At 43.0% G+C, this 20,433-nt stretch overlaps 1 protein-coding gene across 2 annotated transcripts in view; it reads right to left on the reverse strand.

Moving 5' to 3' along the window:
- Ubp1 (upstream binding protein 1) overlaps positions 1–20,433 on the reverse strand; it is a 66,456-nt gene that overhangs the window by 21,596 nt on the left and 24,427 nt on the right. The window contains exons 3-8 of one of the 2 annotated variants that reach the window (XM_004662070.2): positions 13,546–13,622; positions 8,241–8,346; positions 7,536–7,642; positions 4,913–5,065; positions 4,717–4,827; positions 4,153–4,260 (exon numbers count right to left, since the gene is read on the reverse strand). In XM_004662070.2, the coding sequence (XP_004662127.1) occupies positions 4,153–4,260; positions 4,717–4,827; positions 4,913–5,065; positions 7,536–7,642; positions 8,241–8,346; positions 13,546–13,622 (662 nt within the window). The remainder of the gene's footprint in view (positions 1–4,152; positions 4,261–4,716; positions 4,828–4,912; positions 5,066–7,535; positions 7,643–8,240; positions 8,347–13,545; positions 13,623–20,433) is intronic. The other variant, XM_004662071.2, reaches the window with a different exon arrangement.

A 20,433-nucleotide genomic window follows, 5' to 3' on the forward strand; every position in this document is an offset into this window, starting at 1 on the left:
GTCGAGAGCACTAGTGCGAAGGCGCACAGGACTGTGAGGAGTTCTGAGGAGACAACAGCCTCACTCACAGCTAGTGGGAGGGCTCACAAACCAACATCCCTTAAGCCCTTCAAATCTGGGGAAAGACGGCATTTCCAGCACGAACCCGGTCACCTGACAGGCAGCCCACCACCATAAATCAGACCTCACCTGCGAATGTGAAAGGGTCCTGTGCCTTTGGCTTCCTGTTGACTTCCTCCCAACCCAAAAAGCATGGGGAATGTGAAGGGTATGCAAAATGGCTGCTGGTTACTGTTGCTCCCTGTGTTCCTTGACTCATTCTGTGGCCACCTGTCCAGCAAAACCCAAGGACTAGCTGACCACAGACTGTGGTCGGGGGACATGGACAGTACATGGCACGATGGGCAGTTACATATTACTCTAAAAGGATGTATTATTGAATAAAGGGTTTTAAAAGAAATGAAAAAAAAAGACAATATTTCCATTATTACCAACTTTTAAAATAGAAATCTAACTTGGCCTGTCTGCTTTGGGAACAAACTTCACTATGTATCAGGCTTTACACAAAACAGCCATTACTTTAAAACTACAGCCTTTGTCCTACATCTTACTATCATCATCTCAGCTTTCTGGCTGAGAACCCAAGATTAACAGCACATCTAACCAAGAGTGCCACACACTGTAACCTCCACTACACGAATGATTCTCTCCTGCTATGCCATTCTCCTTAGTTGATACAAAACAGTAAAAAACACTCAATCTAAAGAACTTTTTTTTTTTTTTTTTTGAGGTAGGGTTTCACTCTAGCTCAGGCTGACCTGGAATTCACTATGTAGTCTCAGGGTAGCCTTGAACTCATGGCGATCTTCCTACCTCTGCCTCCCAAGTGCTGGGATCAAAGGCGTGTGCCACCACGCCCAGCTCTAAAAAAACTCTTACTTATTTTGAGACAGGGTCTCACTCTAGCCTAGGCTGACCCAATATTCATTCTGTAGTTCCAAGCTGGCCTTGAACTCATAGCAATCTTTCTACATCTGCTTCCCAAGTGCTGGAATTCACACCTTCACACTGGTTACTTATGTTTCACTTGAGGCAGGATCTCATTTGGCTCAGGCAGACCTGGAACTCACTCTGTAGACCTGACTGGCTTTGAACTCATAGATATCCTCCTGCCTCAGCCTCCTGAGTGCTGGGATTGAACCACCATGCCTGGCTTTTATTTGTTCTTTTAATATGAAAAATAACATATCTCCCCAGACATGCCCTGATAACTGCCAGCTAAGGACATGACATCATCCAAAAATTTAAAGTTGGCATGGCACAGCAAAGTAGATGTGACGTCTGCTCACCAGACACACCTACTTTAACTTTTGCACATTGAGGTGCTTTTGGCAATATTAATGGTTTTTAAAACGCCAGTGTGATGGAGCACGCCTTTTAATCCCAGCACTTGGGAGGCAGAGGTAGGAGGATCACTGTGAGTTCAAGGCCACCCTGAGACTACCTAGTGAATTCCAAGTCAGCCTGGGCTAGAGTGAAACCCTACCTCGAAAAACCAACAAAACAACAACAAAAAAGTTTTTAATTTTGGTGTTTCGTATGTGTGTGCATGTGTCTAGATTCTTAAGCCGACACTGTACCTATGATCTACATCCTTAGCCTGGTGGTGCTGACTGCCAACTGTGGTGCAGTGTTCCCGAGGGCAGTCTGCAATGCATGATGGCTCTAGGACTGGTCTAGACTCCAGCAGCTAGCTAAAGCACACTGGGAACAACACCTCCCCACGGCGAGTGAGGAAGGACCTACTGCAGGCTGTGAACCAAGGCAGACAGCTGTAAGCCAATCAAAGCAACAGAGTGACAATTCAGTGTGGGACTGCCATCTAGCATCTTTTACATTTTAATAGGATGCCTGGATATCCTTTGGCTGAAAGCTAACTACTCCAAAAGTGTAAGAAATGTTGGCCCTTCCTTTGTAGGCATGAAGAAATAAATGAAAAGCAGCAGACACTATTCTTTAAGGGACTAATCTGTATCCTGCATTTAAAAATTTTTTATTTATTTATCTACAATGAGAAAGAGAGACGAGAGAAAATGGGCTTGCCAGATCCTCTAGCCATGGCAAACCAACTCCAGATGCGTGTGCCACTTTGTACATCTGGTTTATGTGGGTACTGGGAAATTGAACCCAGGATGTTAGGCTTTGCAGGCAAGCACCTTAACTGCTGAGCCATCTCTCCAGCCCTGTATCCTGCATTTTGAAAACAGGTCTCCAACATGAACTGTAAGCAATTCTCTAGAAATACTGGACCCAAATGCAGCCAGGACAGCAAGCAGCACACCAAGAAGATGTGAAATCCCAGCCAGTGAACTGCTGGCGTTTTGCATACTTTAGACATGCTAAACATCACTAAGAATTTAACAACTTTCTCATCCTCAGATCAGCTCTGGGCTACAATAGGATTTTTATGAATTACCAAAGCCAATGTATTTAAATTAGCTGAATGGTTAATAATAGGGGAAGGTGATTTAAGTCCCCAGGATCCTACCAAAGACTTGTGGATCTTCAGCTGGAAAATCAGAAAGTGATAAAGATGTATAAAATTACAGGGGAGGGTATTTGGGGGAAGGAATATTCAGTGATTCTGACAACATACCTAAAGCAAAAAAATCCCAGTTAAAGAAAGTTCAAAAAACTTGGTGTGGTAGCCCATACCTATAATCCCAGCATTTAGAAGGCTGAGGCAGGAGAGTGGCCACAAGTCTGAGCCAACATGGGCTACAAAATTCATAAAGTGAATTCCAGGCCAGGCTGGGTACTTTGTCAGAAGAAGAAGAAGAAGAGGAAGAAGAAAGAAGAAGAAAAAGAAAATACAATGTGTGCTCCCTGTGACAGAAGGATGAGTACATTGACAGTTTTACTGGGTAAATAAAACATTTAAAATATTTTCACTCAAGGCTTTGAATTGGAAATGAAGTTTCTGTGATGGTGCTTGTCTACAATCGCAGATACATAAAAGAGTGAAAACCTTAAGACTGGCTCCTTAATAGTACTAACACTGCAACAGTGAATAGAGAGTACATACTAATACATACAGGGCTGGAGAGATGGCTCAGCAGTTAAGCGCTTGCCTGTGAAGCCTAAGGACCCCGGTTCGAGGCTCGGTTCCCCAGGACCCACGTTAGCCAGATGCACAAGAGGGCACACGCGTCTGGAGTTTGTTTGCAGTGGTTGGAGGCCCTGGCGTGCCCATTCTCTCTCTCTCTCTCTCTCTGCCTTTCTCGCTCTGTCAGTCGCTCTCAAATAAATAAATAAATAAAAATAAACAAAAGTTTTTAAATGTTTTTCTATTCATAGTTAGTGTGGGTGTATAACTGATTTAAATTTGCTTATCAGAATACTCCTGTGTGGACTGTTGGATGGCTGTGTCATGAAATAAGTACATGATACAATTAACACAGCCAAGCTCAAGCAGAGCCGTGTGGCTGCACACGTGCAAGGACCCGAGCCAGGCGCGGCTCGGGCACCACTGTGGCAGCGCAGGTGCCTGGAGGAAACACTACACAGTCGAAGATGCTTTTCTACCAGTGCTGCCGAAGAGGCTTTTAGAAGCACAGACAGACAAACATTCTTATAATGCATGCAGGGAAATGTGACACAAAGTACTGGACATGAATGTCAAGCTTGCTGCATCATTTTTTTAAGTAGCCACAAAATTTTATTAGGTATACACATGAAAAACAAAACCTTAACTATGTAAAAGTGACAACTACTTAAAATTACTCTAATAAAGAAGTATTTTCAATTAATTTCAGTGCTCTCAAAGGAGCTATGTGTGTGAAGGAGAAAGAAAGGGACAGAAGGGGAGAAGGGGAGAGGCAAAGGAACAAGGAAGATACACCTATTGAGTGTTTCTCCCTCCAAACCACCCAATGCAGTCAACATTGTTTATGCTTTGTTTTAAAGTGTTAGATTTAGGAAATTTTCCTCAGTGAGGAACAAACAGAAAGCAGGAAGTCTAAACAAAAGCAAATTAAATCAAGACATGGACATCAAAACCAATTTTGGCTTTACTTTTCTGTGGAAGCTGGTCCTATATCTAACACTGCACAAGGGTTCTTGCATAATGAAAAGAGAAGCAGAAGCCCTTACACTGCCTCGCTTTGCCAGAGAATCACCGTAGTCTGCTGGCAAAGTCCGCTTGCTGGACTTTTTCTGCTCATGTTCAACTGCATCTTCAATTATAGGCTCAAGCCTCATCTGGACAAACACCAAAAATTGGGGTCAATGTCTTTTCATTATATAAAGAAAGACCTAATCCCCTGTTTCATGTCTCTGCAGTCCAATTACATGTATAACGAACAGGACTTGAAGTTAAAAGAAAATGCAAAACCCCAGCAGTGACAAAAATTGGACATAGAAGGCCCCAAGGCTCCAAACTAATCTCTTGCCAATTCTAAGATTTTTAAGGTCTATTTCTGAGACCTGATTGGGATTTCAACATCTTCATTCAACATCCCTCCCAAGCATAATCCGTAAAAATCCCCAAATTTAAATAATGTCTGTATCCACAAATTCTCTGAGTATATGTGGAGCTACCACCCAGTCTTCTTCCCAATCCCTTTGTAGTGACATTCAGCTGAGAGGTTTTGTCAGCGCCCCCCCCCCCCAAAAAAAAAAACCTCTGTTGTCTTGCAAAGCCCACTGCCACATTACCTCTGTGAGGATGGTGGTGTCATAGGATGGCTGATACTTTTCCTTTTCATGGGCTGTTCTCTTCTCCATCTTTTCTCGGTCAGTTTTCTGTTTCCTATCTGCACCTTTAGGCTTAAAACCAAAGTAGATGATTTCATCTGGCTGCAAGTGGCATTGCAAACAAAACTGAATCCTCATTCCTGATTTTTGCCCTTACCTTAAACACTTTGATTTGGCAGCTAGCTGAGTGAAGATGATCTGTGTATTCTCCATTTTCATTCTGTTTAAATGTGTCAACCTGGATCCTAAAAGGCACTCCCTTTTCCCCTCCATGCTTCCGTGGAGTGAATTCTGTACTGATGCAGTGTACCTAAAAGACAATTTGAGGCAAACTGCATTTAAAATACCTAGCACTAGGGCCTTTCTATTTTCTTACCTCCTGGATAACCTGTTACCACTAGTCAGTCAAGCTACCCTCCTTTTTTTTCAAGGTAGAGAGTTTCAGGATGACCTGGAACTCATGCTGTAGCCCAGGCTGGCCTACAACTCATAGTGATCTTCCTACTTCTGTCTCCAAGAGTGCATACCACCAAGGCTGGCTGAAGATACTTTTAAAAACAAACTCATAAGCATTAGTCAAATTATCTCACATTACTTGCTGAAAAAAATTTTTTTCAAGGTAGGGTCTCGTTGTAGCCCAGGCTGACCTGAAATTTACTATGTAGTCTTAAGGTGGCCTCGAATACTTAGCAATCCTCCTACTTATGCCTCGCAAGTAGTGAGATTAAAGGCATGCACCACCACGCCCAGCTTGTTTTTTCAAGGTTGGGTAGGGTCTCACTCACTTAGCCCAGGCTGACCTGGAATTCACTATGTATATGTAGTCTCAGGGTGGCCCCGAACTCATGGCATCATCCTACCTCTGCCTCCCAAGGGCTGGGATCAAAGGCGTGCGCCACCACGCCTGGCTTTGAACGTTTTTAATACATGGCTTTCCTTTCAGAAATCCAAGTGAGTGTTCCTGGGCTTGTTGCGAGTGATTCTTCCCTGTTACAATGCCTCTCCACCAGTAAAGAACTTGCTCCAACCGGAAAACAAGAACAGAGTGGCTTCCTATGCATGTCACCTTCCTCCTTCCCACTAACACATTCCTCTCAGACCAGGGTCTAGCCACATCCATCTCCAGTCTGAACACTCTGCTGTCGGCCTCGTTCTGTCACTACCCCTGCTCCAGACGGCCAACTATCTTATTTGTGGTACTCTCTCTGCCTGGGGAATTTTCAGTCCCCAAATCCCAGTGTTTCTCCTTTCTGTCTGTATCTAAGCCCTCCAGATTAATCTTTCAAAGTCCACTCAAGATCCTGAGGGCAAAACTCCTCTTACACTCTCCTGAATAACACCACAGCGAACAGCTGCAGAGTGCAGCACCGAGTTAGCCAACAGCAGGGCCTCGGCCATTTCTCACTCTATTACTCACACCTTCAAACAGTTCCCAAGGTGAAAGCTTACTTCTGAATACCACTGCACAGCTTGGGATTAAAACTAGGTCTTGTTATCACTCTTGTTTTAACTGATTTTCCCACTGCACAAACACCAACAGCATATAAAATTGCAACAGTTTCCAATGATGGGGAACACTCCTTAGAGTTGATGCAAACCACAGCATACTTAAGGTGGTCAGCAATTCATGGTTATCCCTTTCTATAGAGCTTACATACATAATAGTTCCAAGCCCACCACTTATAAATTTGTACACTCTAGATTACAGTAACTGTTGTATTCTACATATAATACTACTTTAAAGAAACTATCTCAGACACACATGGAATTTATGAATGAAATATGTGTGAGGTTAGTGATAAAGCATACCCAAAGTAAGTAAAAAAAAAAGGAGAAATGGCTAATCACTGTTTAAGACAGGTGATAGGTACACAGAAAATTCATTATTATTTTATTCATTTGTGAAGGTCCTATTTAAAGTTTCATTGCTAGTGCTAGGATGTTTCAAATATCATTAGAAAAAAAAAATATAAAACCTGGGGGCTTGAGAGATGGCTCAGTGATTGAAAGGCACTTGCTTGCAAAGCCTGATGACCAGGGTTTGAGTCCCCAGTTCCTATGTAAAGTCAGATGCACAAAGTTGGTAGATGTGTCTGGGGTCCATTTGCAGTGGCAGGAGACAATACAAGATCCATACGCGCCTATTCTCTCTCTCTGTCTGCCTCTTTCTCTCTCTCTCTGTTGCTCTCAAATTAAAAAAAAAATCATGTCCTTTTAAAACATAGCTTCTATTTCAGAGAAATGTATCTTGAGAAACAGTATGAATTTCCATTATTGTGAACGTAAGGAGAAAAAAAATAAAATTTATTGTTTATTTTTATTTAGTTATTTGAGAGTGACAGAGAGGAGGAGGGAGGAAGGGAGGGAGAGAGATTGATTAACCCAGTAATTAAACCCATTTTAACCTTGCCTATTTTTTTTTAAGTTTTGTTTATTCATTTGACAGAGAGAGAGGGAGAGGGAGAGAGAGGAAGGGAGGGAGGGAGAGGGAGAGAGAATGGGCATGCCAGGGCCTCCAGCCACTGCAAATGAACTCCAGACATGTGTGCCCCCTTGTGCATCTGGCTTATGTGGGTCCTGGGGAATCGAACCTGGGTCCTTTGGCTTTGCAGGCAAACACCTTAACTGCTAAGGCCATCCCTCCAGGCCCCCCACTTTTTAAAGACCACTACACGATAGTTTACAAATAGGGTTGTTTAAAAAATGCTATCAAGAGTTGAGAATTAACCCTTCTAAATGCCTGGGTTAGGAGCTTCTAAGAGCAGTAGTAAAATGCAAACCTGAATGAAGGCAGACGTGCGCTTTGCAGGGTCCCACAGAAATTCAACTGCATTTAACTGGCTTGGATTGGTTCTTGTGTCAATTATGCCCACAGACATGGGAATATCTGTATATTCAAAAAGACGTTACAAAAAAAAAAAGCAACCATTTAAAGTAACTACAAAGCTTACAACTTGGGCCCAGAGTGGTGCCACACGCAAGTAGTCCCGGCTACTTGGGGATGGGCTAAGCCCAAGAGGTGAAGCCCCAGCTTGGGCAATGTAGCAAAATCCCATTTCAAAAAAGAAAAGAAAAGAAACAAGCAAGACAAACTTAAAACTTACTATATTATGTTCTATGGAAATAATTACATCCATGTTGAACTTTTCCTTCAATGTTCTCCGTAGTCAACCTTGTCTTCAATACCAAATCCACCTAACAAGAATCACAGTTTCTCCCACCATGGTTTGTATTTCATTTCATTAAGAGTATAATGGATGGTGCCATTTGAGGATTAAGTAGTTTCAAATTCATAAAATTCCTAATACAGATTAGTTTAGCACCAAAAATCTACTTCACTTTTTAAGCACAGAACAATTCTCAAGGCCCATGATCTAGTAACGCCAAAGCTTTACCCATGCACTTAATCTTACATGGTGCCAACATGCTCATGGACAAAGCTAAACAGCACCTCCACTCCCGTGGACTGTGCCCAGCACGTGTACCTAAATCGAGAAGTCTGTCTCCTGGACGATTCCACTTCCAACCTTCAAGTTGCTGATGCTCTGTGTACTGCAGCCGTCTGTCGTGGAACACAACCCTTATGATGCTCTGGAGAGTAAGCAGGAAAAATGAGAACAGTCAACTATCCCAGCTACAAGAGAGAAGTATTTTCATTTCTTATGTAATAACCTGTAACAGACAAGCAAGGAATAAATTTTATAATTTGATGTTACAAATTTTAAAAAAAAGCACACACTCCCTCTCCTTACAAATTAATGAATTTTTCTTTTTTAAGGGAGGGCTGGAGAGATGGCTTAGCAGTTAAAGGTGCTTGCTTGCTCAACTTGATGGCCTGGGTTGGATTCTCCAGTATCCAGGTAAAAACTAGATGCACAAAGGGGTGCGTGCACCTGAAGTTTATTTGCAGGAACAAGAGGCCCTAGTGTACCTATTCATTCTCATTCTCCCCTTGCAAATTAATAAATAAATTTTCATTTATTTTTTGTTTTGTTTTGTTTTTCAAGTTAGGGTCTCACTCTAAGCCAGGCTGACCTGGAACTCACTATGTAGCCTCAGGGTGGCCTTGAAATTACGGCAATCTTCCCATGTACTTCCTGAGTGCTGGGATTAAAGGCGTGTGCCACCATGCCTGGCCTAATAAATATTTTTAAAACCAAAATCAGAAACCAGGCATGGCGGCGCACACCTTTAATCCCAGCACTACGGCGGCAGAAGTAGGAGGATCACTGCGAGTTCGAGACCATCCTGAGACTACACAGTGAATTTCAGGTCAGCTTGGGCTAGAATGAGACCCTACCTCAAAAAAACAAACAAAAAGGTAGAAAGTGACTGAGGAAGACACTTACATCAAGCTCTGTCCTCCAAACACACACACCTACAACATATACACAAATAAAATGAATGAATGTTTAAGACTTTTGGGTCCAGTTTTATGACCATAATACAAGATCCATCAAGTACTAATCATCTTTATTACAGAATCTAAAACTTCGACCCTTTTACACTGATACTTTAAAAAAACTGTATTACTGTAGTCATAAAACTTAAGTTTCACTGTGTCTGATGAATCTAGTCCTATCTCATTTTTTCTGCTTAAGCATAAGGGCCACTTGGGCCACAGCCTGCCAAGTTCAACTCCTTAGAACGCATGGAAAAAGCTGCACATGGTCTGAGTATAATCCCCAGTGTGTGTGTGTGTGTGTGTGTGTGTGTGTGTGTGTGTGTGTGTGTGGCGGGGGAGACAGCACTGCTCACTGACAAAGAGAGCAGCCCAGGCTGAGAGAGTCCTCCATCTCAAGAAAAGAAATACATGGATGAGTGGTAACAGAAGGTCACACAAAGTTCTCTTCTGGCTTCTGCACACATGCATATAGGGTGTGTGCATTTGAATACATGTATGCATACATCACAGAGACAAACACACCACCCACGCAAAACAAAAATTTGGGCTGGAGAGATGGCTTAGCAACAGTTAAAATGCTTGCCTGCGAAGCCTAAGGACCCAGGTTCGACTCCCCAGAACCCACATAAGCCAAAAGCACAGTGACTCAAATGCACAGGTGGCACATACATCTGGAGTTCGTTCGCAAGTGGCTAAGGCTCTGGTACACCAATTCTCTCTCCTTCTCATTTAAAAAAAGAGCCAAGCCAGGCGTGGTGGCACATGCCTTTAGTCCCAGCGCTCGAGAGGTAGAGGTAGGAGGATCACCCTGAGTTCGAGGTCATCCTGAGACTCCATCATAAATTCCAGGTCAGCCTGGGCTAGAGTGAGATCCTACCTCGAAAAAACCAAAAGAAAAAAAAAAAAAAAAGAGAGAGACAGAGATCCAGGTGTGGTGGTGCATGCCTTTAATCCCAGCACCTGGGAGGCAGAGGTAAGAAGAATGCCCTGAGACTACAGAGTTAATTCCAGGTCAGCCTGGAACAGAGTGAGACCCTACTTCAAAAAGCAAAAAAAGGGCTAGAGAGATGGCTTAGCGGTTAAGGTGTGTGCCTGCAAAACCAAAGGATCCAGGTTTGATTCCCCAGGATTCACATAAGCCAGATGCACAAGGTGGCACATGCATCTGGAGTTCATCTGCAGGGGCTGCATGCCCTGGTACACCCACTATCTCTTTCTCTCCCCTTCTCTGTGCCTCCTCCTTTCGCTCTCAAATAAGTAAATAAATTTTAAAAAAATCATTATTGGAGATGGAGGCATACATGAGCAATATAGTGCTTGCCTACTATAGGTGAGGTCCTGAGTTTGGCCCCCAACACCACAACAAACAAACAAGCATATAATACTAATGTCAGACCCAAAGATGACCTTGGCAGCAACAAGCTAGCTGGGGCCAGAGGATAGACAATCCCCACGGAGACCTACACTCTAAGAGAACCAGGCAGAGGATAGCCAGAGAAGGGCTGCTCACCGTTGATAATGTGCATGACCTTTTCAAACTGTAACTGGCACATGCCAGAATGCCAAGAGGAGGAGGAGAGTAGACACCAGATGCATCTGGGGAATGACCGAGCCCAACTGACTGGCATAGGTTGAGTAGATACAAACTGTGGGAGCTGGAAAATTAACCTTCTGTTCCAAGTACACGTGAAGCCCCAGTGAGTCAGAAGGTGGAATCTGGGAGCTCATGCCAAGCTAGCAGGCAACAATGTAAGGGAACCAGACACCCCTTCTCTCTCAGGAGTAAACATGAACAAGTTAACCTCCATAGGAACAGAGTATTCTGCCTCCAGGACTAAGATACACTAAGTATCCAAAGACCCTCATCGTGGGCCTCCAGATGCCGAGCAGCCAGTTCGCCCACGAAACACGCACATTCATACTGCCTTGATCACCAAGCAGCTGGATCCCCAGCTCCTCCATAAGGCTGTTCTGCCCAAAATGACACGGGCCCAGTGGCTAATATGAACTGACATGCCATTCTGGGAAACATCACAACTCATTCTTAATGATCTCTTGCTAAGGTTTTAAGTTTTGCCCTCCCCCAAATTTGCTTTTCTGTAAAGTTTGTCCTCTAATGCTGCAAAATGTATAATAAACCCTGATGAACGACAGAGGCTAGGACCCAACTGCATGTAACACTGGGAGGAGTCCTGAGGACACACCCTGACCAGACACTAGGGCTAGGCCTCCAATATGAGATATGACTCATTCAGATTAAGGGCAATTTAAAAAGTGGAGTAAGAAAATGCTTAAGCTGGTGTGGTGGTAAACTACTTTAATCCCAGCCTTTGAGAAGAAGAGGTAAGAGGACTACTGAGTCCAAAGCCAGCCTGGGCTAGAATAAGATCCTGCCTCAGGAAAAGGAGGGAAGGAAGGAGGGAAGGAAGAGAGGAAGGAGGGAGGGGAGGGAAGCAAGAGGGAAAAAAGAAAAAAGTGCTTAAAAGTTATTACTTTTGTGTGTATGTGTAAGATAGGGTCTCACTCTAGCCCAGGCTGACCTGGAATTCACTCTGTAGTTCTCAGGGTGGCCTGGAACTCATGGTGCTCCTCCTACCTCTGCCTCCCAAGTGCTGGGAGTAAGGGTGCGCCACCACGCCCAGGTTTTTTCTTTCTTTTGTGTGATTTTTTTTTTTTTTAATTAAGGCTGGGGTGATGCCTCAGTGACTGAAGCTATTTCACGCAAGGCCTGTGACCCAGGTTTGATCCCCAGTTCCCACATAAATCCAGACATCAAAGTGACACTAGACATCACTTGCAGTGGCAAGAAGCCTTGGTGCCCCCATTCATATTCTCTTTCTCTTCTCCCTACTTTTCATTCCCCTCTCTTACCTCCCTCAAATAAATAAATAAATAGAGCAAGGCATGGAAGTGTACACCTTTAATCCCAGCACTCAGAAGGTAAGCAGAGGTAAGGAGAACTGCTGTGAGTTTAAGGCCATCCTGAAAATACATAGTGAATTCTAGATCAGCATGGGCTAGAACAAGACGGTACCTTGAAAAACCTCAAGAAAGAAAGACAGACAAACAGACAGGACAGAAAGACAGACTGGGGAGACTACTCATTGGGTAAAGGCACTTGCTTGCAAAGCCCGCCAGCCCAGGTTCAATTTCCTAGTACCCACCCCACATAAAGCCATATAAAGTGGCTCATGCACTCGAGGTTTGTTTGCAGCAGCAAAAAGCCCTAACAACCGGATACGGCGGCACACACCTTTAATCCCAGCACTTGGGAAACAGAGGTAGGAGGATTACTGTGAGTTCAAGGCCACCCTAAGGGTACATTAGTGAATTATAGGTCAGCCTAGACTAGAGTGAGACCCTACCTTGAAAAACAAAACAAACAAACAAAAAGCCCTAACACACCCATATATACTCTCTCAAATAATAAAACATATTTAAATTTGAAGATGCATTCTTTATTTATACAAACATGTAAGTGTCCATGTCCGTGTGTGTCTGTGTTAGCCAGGGCCTCTTGCCACTACCAAAAACTTCAGGTGTATGAGATACTTTCTGCATCTGGCTGGGGAACTGAACCTGGGCTGCAGGCTTTGTAAGCAAGTGCCTTTAACTGCTAAGCCATTTCCCCAGCCCAAAAGTTTTATAGTAATATATTTTCCCTCATATCCTTTATTTTAAAGACTTTAGGATTTGTTATGGTGATGGAATTTATTTTCTAATAATTTTAACTAACTTGCTTTTCTACTGCTTCTTGACTCCTAACAGCTATAATTACCGTATCACAGATAAATATATATTTTATTGATTTATTTATTTGTTGAAAGAAGGGGAGAGAGAATGAGAATGGGCACGGCAGGGCCTCCAGCCATTGCAAACAAACTCCAACTGCATGCACCCTCATGTGCTTTTGGCTTACTTGGGTCCTGGGAAATCAAACTGGATCCTGACTTTGCAGGCAGATACCTTAACCGCTAAACCAGCTCTCTGGGCCATCTTTCAAAATTTTTAATGAAAGCTCTTGCATCACTTTTTTTTTTTGGCCAACCCTGCCCCCCAAAATTAGGACATTTTATGTGACAACTACCAAAAAAATATTTTTAAAAGATTTTTAAAGTGAAGGAGCTGGATGCAGTGGTGCACACCTTTAATCCCAGCACTTGGGAGGCAGAGGTAGGAGGATCACTGTGAGATCAAGGCCACCCTGAGACTACATAGTGAATTCCAGGCCAGCCTGAGCTAGAAAGCAAGACCCTACCTTGAAAAACCAAAGATTTAAAGTAAAAACACATTACTCTTTGATTAGAATAAAACTCTTTCATCAAAACCACCACTTTATCAAATCACAATAACAACTGTTACAAATTAAAACAGACTGTCCTTACCTTTACCAATTTTCCACTGATCTCAGGCATATCTCCCATTTTCCGATTATCCAGCATCCGAATTTCATAAGACTGGCCTAATTTAAAGAAATTATGTATCATTATGTTTATGCCCATATTAATGCTACTCTCACTTCTGATTAGAGAACTCTCCTTTTCAGATGGCAGTGACCACTGGGGAGACTCCAAACTTGCCAAAGCACTGAGAAGTAGCAGAAGTGGAGTGTCCAGCACTAAGTGAGACACCTCTGTCACCTTGTCCAAGGCTCAAGGACTATTGCAAAGAAGGTGGTGGGAAAGAATGTGTAAGCCAAAGGAAGGGAAGGAGTGCTGACAATACTGTATTCCAGACATACAAGTGAACCTGGTATTCATGGCCGCACAGAGTCTGATGCTACCTACACAAAACCTACATAACAGAAGGGAAAAACTGATAGCAAAATAGAAGAGAGGCTAGTTGGAAAGAAGGGATTCAGTGGCAGGAGAATTCAGGAGGGGAAAAAAGGGAGGATGGTGGAGAGGACTATGATCATGGTATATTGTCTATGTACATATAGATAGACAGATGCTGTCAATAAAAAGCCAAAAAGAAAGAGATTGTGTATCAACAATAACCCAGGTGAAGAGCACCACTCTGGTCAACATAACTCTCTCTCAGAACAGACAACCACAGAGAATGGTCAATTTGCTAGAGATGCAAAGTCAGATTGGTCTCTTCCTTTCATGCAAATCACACCATCCTTTGCTTCAACCTTGTTACAGAGGAACTGAAGACTATTTACTTTTATCTGCCACTCTTTTATACTATTTTTATTACATATATGAGACTATCTTCTTTACCTTTTCTAATGTATCATCTATACCATAAAACTCACTTTATAAAATAATTCATTGGTGGCTGGAGAGATGGCTTAGTGGTCAAGTGCTTGCCTGTGAAGCCTAAGGGTCCTGGTTCAAGGCCAGATGCACAAGGTAGCGAGCGCATGAGCCCAGAGTTCGTTTGCAGTGGCCAGAAGCCCTGATGCACCCTTTCTCTGTCTGCTGCTCTCAAATAAATAAATAAACCAAAAATTCTTTTAAAAAATTAATTCACTGGATTTTTGTACATTCAGAATTGTTCAGCCATCACCACTACCAGTGTCAGAAAATGTTCATCATCACAAAAGAAACCCAAACCCATTAACGATCACTTCCTATGTGTCGTCCGCCTCCCCCCCCCCCCCCCCCCCCCCCCCCGCAGCACTTCCCTTGCAACCACTAATCCACCTTTTTGTCTCTAGTGAGTTGCCTTCTACAGACACTTCACATAAAAAGAATCACACAGAGCCGGGTGTGGTGGCGCACGCCTTTAATCCCAGCACTTGGGAGGCAGAGGTAGGAAGATTGTCGTGAGTTTGAGGCCACCCTGAGAATGCAGAGTGAATTCCAGGTCTACCTGGGCTACAGTGAGACCCTACCTTGAAAAACAAAAACAAAAACAACAACAACAAAAAAGAATCATATATGGGCTGGAGAGATGGTTCAGTGGTTAAATGTGCTTGCTTGCAAAGCCTGATGACCCAGGTTCAACCCCCAGTACCCAGGTGAAGCTAGATGCACAAAGAGGCACATGTGTCAGCAATCGTTTTGTAATAGCATACCTATTCTCTCCTCCTTTATTTCCTTCTCCCTGCTTACAAATAAGTAAATATATTTTAAAAAAGAATCACATAATATGTGGGATTTTCAAGATGAGCTTCATTTACTTAGCATGGCTTTCCCCTTTACATTGCCTGGTATTACTCTACTGGAGACACAGACCACATCTTGCTTATCCACACTCATCAAGTAATACACATTTTGGATTATTTTCACTGTTCTGGTGAAAAAGAACAGTATTATGAATATCAATGCACAGGTTCTTTTTGGGGGGGGCTTCAAGGTAGGGTCTCATTCTACTCCAGGCTGACCTGGAATTCACTATGTAGTCTCAGGGTGGCCTCAAACTCACAGTGATCCTCCTACCTCTGCCTCCCAAGTGCTGGGATCAAAGGCATGTGCCACCATGCCTGACTAATACAGTTTTTATATGGGCCAAATACAATTCATCTTTGAGTCCTTTCCCTACATTAATCTACCCATCTCATATTTGCACGCTGCCTCATTAATGTCCATATAGATTTCCACACATCAAGTCTACATAATTAAGAAAATAAGCTGTTGCAGAAAAAAAATCAGTAGTTCACACTCATAAAAATTTTTTCATTATTAATAAAAATGATAATATAGACCCGGGGAGATGGCTTAGCAGTTAAGATGCTCGCCTGCGAAGCCTAAGGACCTAGGTTTGATTCCCCAGTACCAATATTAAGCCAGATGCACAGGAGAGCACAAGCGTCTGGAGTTCATTTGCAGTGGCTGGAAGCCCTGGCGTACCCATTCTCTCTCAAGCAAATAAATAAATTTTTAAAAATGACAATATAGCCGGGCGTGGTGGCGCACGCCTTTAATCCCAGCACTTGGGAGGCAGAGGTAGGAGGATCGCTGTGAGTTCAAGGCCACCCTGAGACTCCATAGTGAATTCCAGGTCATCCTGGGCTAGAGTGAGACCCTACCTCGAAAAACCAAAAAAAAAAAAAAAAAAAAAAGACAATATAAGCCAGGTGTGGTGGCACACACCTTTAATCCCTGCACTTGTGAGGCGGAAGTAGGAGGATCACCATGAGTTCGAGGCCACCTTGAGACTACACAGGGAATTCCAGGTCAGCCTGAGCTAGAGTGAGACTGTACCCAGGGGAGGGGGGGGCAGTATAATTTTGAGGTCTCAACAGAAACTAGTATCTAGTATCACATAAAGCCGAGACTCAGTTTTAATTACCAACACCCTCTCCACACCCCATAGTCTTACACAGGGTTACCAACCAAAGGCATCAATATATTATCAACTCATTCCAAAGCTGGTGAAGAAAAACAGCTCTACACAGAACATTAACAAGGAACACTTGAAATATGTCTATCATATTGACAGATTAACACTAAAATGTGGCCTTTATAGCAAGAGAATGTTTTAGATTTAAACTAAGACACAAAAAAATGATGACATCAGGGCTGGAGAGATGGCTTAGCAGTTAAGCGCTTGCCTGTGAAGCCTAAGGACCACGGTTCGAGGCTCAGTTCCCCAGGTCCCACGTTAGCCAGATGCACAAGGGGGCGCACGCGTCTGGAGTTCGTTTGCAGAGGCTGGAAGCCCTGGCGCGCCCATTCTCTCTCTCTCTCCCTCTATCTGTCTTTCTCTCTGTGTCTGTAACTCTCAAATAAGTAAATAAAAAATTAAAAAAAAAATACACAGCTAAGGGGCATCATTAAAAAAAAAATGACGACATCAAAACAGAAGGAGTTGGAAAAATGAAAGGTCCAGTAGAGGAGGTATAGTGGAGTGGGAGGGGCAAAGGTGGGTGGTAGGAAAGACTCATAATCAGAGCACATCGTGAATATGTATAGAATTGTCAATAAAAAGTTAAATAGAGCTGAAGAGGTGGCTTAGCTAGCAGTTAAGGTGCTTGCCTGCAAAGCCAAAGGACCCAGGTTCGATTCCCCAGTACCCACGTAAAGCCAGATGCACAAGGTGGCACATGAGTTTGGAGTTTGTATGCAGTGGTCAGAGGCCCTGGGGTTCCCACTCTCTGTCTCTATATCCGCCTCTTTCCCTCTTCTTCAAATAATAAAAATAAAAAAATTATTAAAATAGAAGTCAAATGCCGGGTGTGGTGGCACATGCCTTTAATCCCAGCACTCGGGAAACAGAGGTAGGAGGATCGCCATGAGTTCGAGTCCACACTGCAGAGTGAATTCCAGATCAGCCTGGGCTAAAGTGAAACCCTACCTCAAAAAAAAAAAAAAAAGGTAAATAAAACTAAGACACAGATTGTATAGTACATGTGCCAATGGACCTGAATTCAGAAAATAAAAAAATAAAACACACACCATTATACATTTCAAACTACCCTTAATCTCACAATAACTTAGGAAATAAAAATTAAAGGATTTGGACTGATTATCTGATTAATCAAAACTGTTTAATTAAGCCAGGCATGGTTGTGCATGCCTTTAATCCCAGCACTCAGGAGGCAGCAGTAGGGGACTGCCGTGAGTTTGAGGCCAGCCTGAGACTACTGGAGAGATGGCTCAGGGCTAAACATTTAAACACAGACTATCGAAGACGGGAAACCACTTCCGTGGAGTCACCCAAAGAAAAACAGCCAGCAAGGGAGGACAAAGAACCCTAGAAGCCCTTCCATTTGGTTGCCATAGAGCAAAAGAAAAACATTTTTTACTAGGATTTTTAAAAAATGATTCTCAGAAACCCCAAATCCTCAAGACAGAAAATTAAATAAAGGCAATGTTATCTTCTTTTGTATGATTCTTTCTGATCAATGTGAGTGATACTCTGCAATGCATGTTGTATTTTATGTACACTAGATCAAGAACCAACTGCTCTTGGATAAAAGCACTCTAATGTCTAAGTTCTCAAAAGCACAAGTGCTTATTTTGTTTTTTTTTTTTTTAATTTTGAGAGAAAGAACTGGCACACCAGGGCCTCAGCCACTGCAATCAACTCCAGATGTTTGTGGCACTTGGTGGGCATGTGCAACTTTCCACTTGCCTCACCTTTATGTGTCTGGCTTACATGGGAACTGGAGAGTAGAACATGGGTCCACAGGCTTCGCAGGCAAGTGCCTTAACTGCTAAGCCACCTCTCCAGCCCACAGGTGAGTTTCTAAAAAAGGTTCTATGGGCTGGACATGGTGATGCATGCCTGTCTTCCCAGTATGTAGGAGGCAGAGACAAGAGGATTATGAGTTTCTGAACCAGCTTGGGCTACCGAGTAAGTCCCTGTCTCAAAAGACAAGAGCTATGAGTTGAGTGTGGTGGCACAAGCCTTTTAATCCCAGTACTCATGAGGCAGAAGTAGGCAGACTGCTGTGAGTTCAAGGCTACCCTGAGACTACATAGTGAATTCCAGATCAGCATGGACTAGAGTGCGACCTTGAGACACTACCTTGAAAAACTAAAAAACCAACCAACCAACCAACCAAACAACAACAAAATAACAAGAGCTAGAAATGTAGCTTAGGTGGTAGAGCACTTGGTAGCAATATGTTGTCAGCCCTTGGTTCACTACCAAGTACCACAAGGGTAAGGTGGGATCAGGTCTGTAACATTTCTTATATTCCAAATGGCTTCCCTAGGGGAAACTAGAATACATTCGTCAATGGCACTATCCAATATCCACTGAAAGAAAAACCAGACTCCTAGGTGTAATTTCTCCATTTGTCCATTATCTACAGTTCTTTTAATTCCATGGACTTCTGAAACAACAATTTATGCTCTAACTGAAATATAAAGATTCCCTGCTAATGACATATCAAATAATGCTAGTTCTATACTTATCTTTATCTATCTATCCATCCATCCAGCCATCCTACTAATTTTTTCCTAGGTAGGGTCTCACTCTAGTCCAGGCTTACCTGTACTTCACTATACAGTTGCAGAGTGGCCTCAAACTCAAGATAATCCTCCTATCTCTGCCTCCCAAGTGCTGGGATTAAAGGTGTGTGCCACCATGCCAGCTACTTTTTCTTTATTCATTTTATTTTCAAGGAGAAAGAGAGAGGGAGGGAGACTCCTTACAAGGACTACACATTAACATGGCATCCAAAATGTGACAGCTCACATTTGGCCAACTACAAAGCTTCAAAAGTCTTATTTCTACAATCCTAACGTACAACTTTGATAACAAGAACTACAGTTAATCAAAAGAAAATCTAGGGCTGGAGAGATTGCTTAGTGGTTAAGGGGCTTGCCTGTGAAGTCTAAGGATCCAGGTTCAATTCTCCACAACCCATGTAAAAAAGATACACATGGTGGCATATGCATCTGGAGTTTGTTCATAGTGGCTGGAGGTCCTGGCATACCCATTCTCTCTAATGAATAAATAAGAGTAAAAAATTTTAAAAAAAAAAGAAAGAAAATCTGCTGGGCCTGTATATGTATATATATATAAAGCTAAATAGAGACCCTACCTCGAAAAATCAAAAAAAGAAAGTCTACTCAGTAATAAAATGAAAGGATTAAAACTTTAAAAGCCCCCCCCCCCAAAAAAAAGCTTGTAATAGACAGTTAAGTCAATAAAAGTGCTTCTTCCTAGGGCCCAAGACCTGTTTGCAAAGTAGATGATATTGGCTAATTAACATTCTCAGAGTACTCTCAAAATAGAATTCAGCTCCAAATGAACAGGCATGTTGAGAGAAACTAAAGAGAAAGATTCTTTTCACTTGAAGAACGAGGTGCTGATCCAGCTGCTGCAATGAGCTACCCCAACCCGCAGCGAGGAGACACTCTTCCTCCTCCTGAGCTAAGGAACTACTGGAGGCTCAGCCGTCGCCCCACTTACTGCCCGACAATGGCAGTCTATTTCCGTCAGACCCGACCAAAGTTCTGACTCCACTGTCCAAGTCAGAGACCTAATTGTTTACAGATGGCTACTCAGACATAACCGGACAAACACAAACACAGTCACACAGCTTTTAAACTCTGTACTCCTATGGCTCAATAATTATAGTCCCCTCATCTTACAAAAACCACCCAAAGACAGCAACACAGTTAAGAAATCTTGCGCCAGTTTTGACTTGACAAAGGCTATAGGTTTTCGTAGGTGGGTGGTCTGTGCCTGCACGTGTGTGCAGTGGCCAGAGGCTGATGCTGGGTGTCTTCCTCTGTTGCTCTCCACCTAGTTTCCTGAGGCAGGGTCTCCTACCTGAACCCAGGGCTTAAACCTTTTGGCTAATATCGCTAGCCACTTTGCCCTGGAGATGCCCCACTTCTCCTCCTGAGGGCTAGGATACCAGG

This window comes from Jaculus jaculus, chromosome 17 (genome assembly GCF_020740685.1).
Source record: "Jaculus jaculus isolate mJacJac1 chromosome 17, mJacJac1.mat.Y.cur, whole genome shotgun sequence".
Lineage (NCBI taxonomy): Eukaryota > Metazoa > Chordata > Mammalia > Rodentia > Dipodidae > Jaculus > Jaculus jaculus.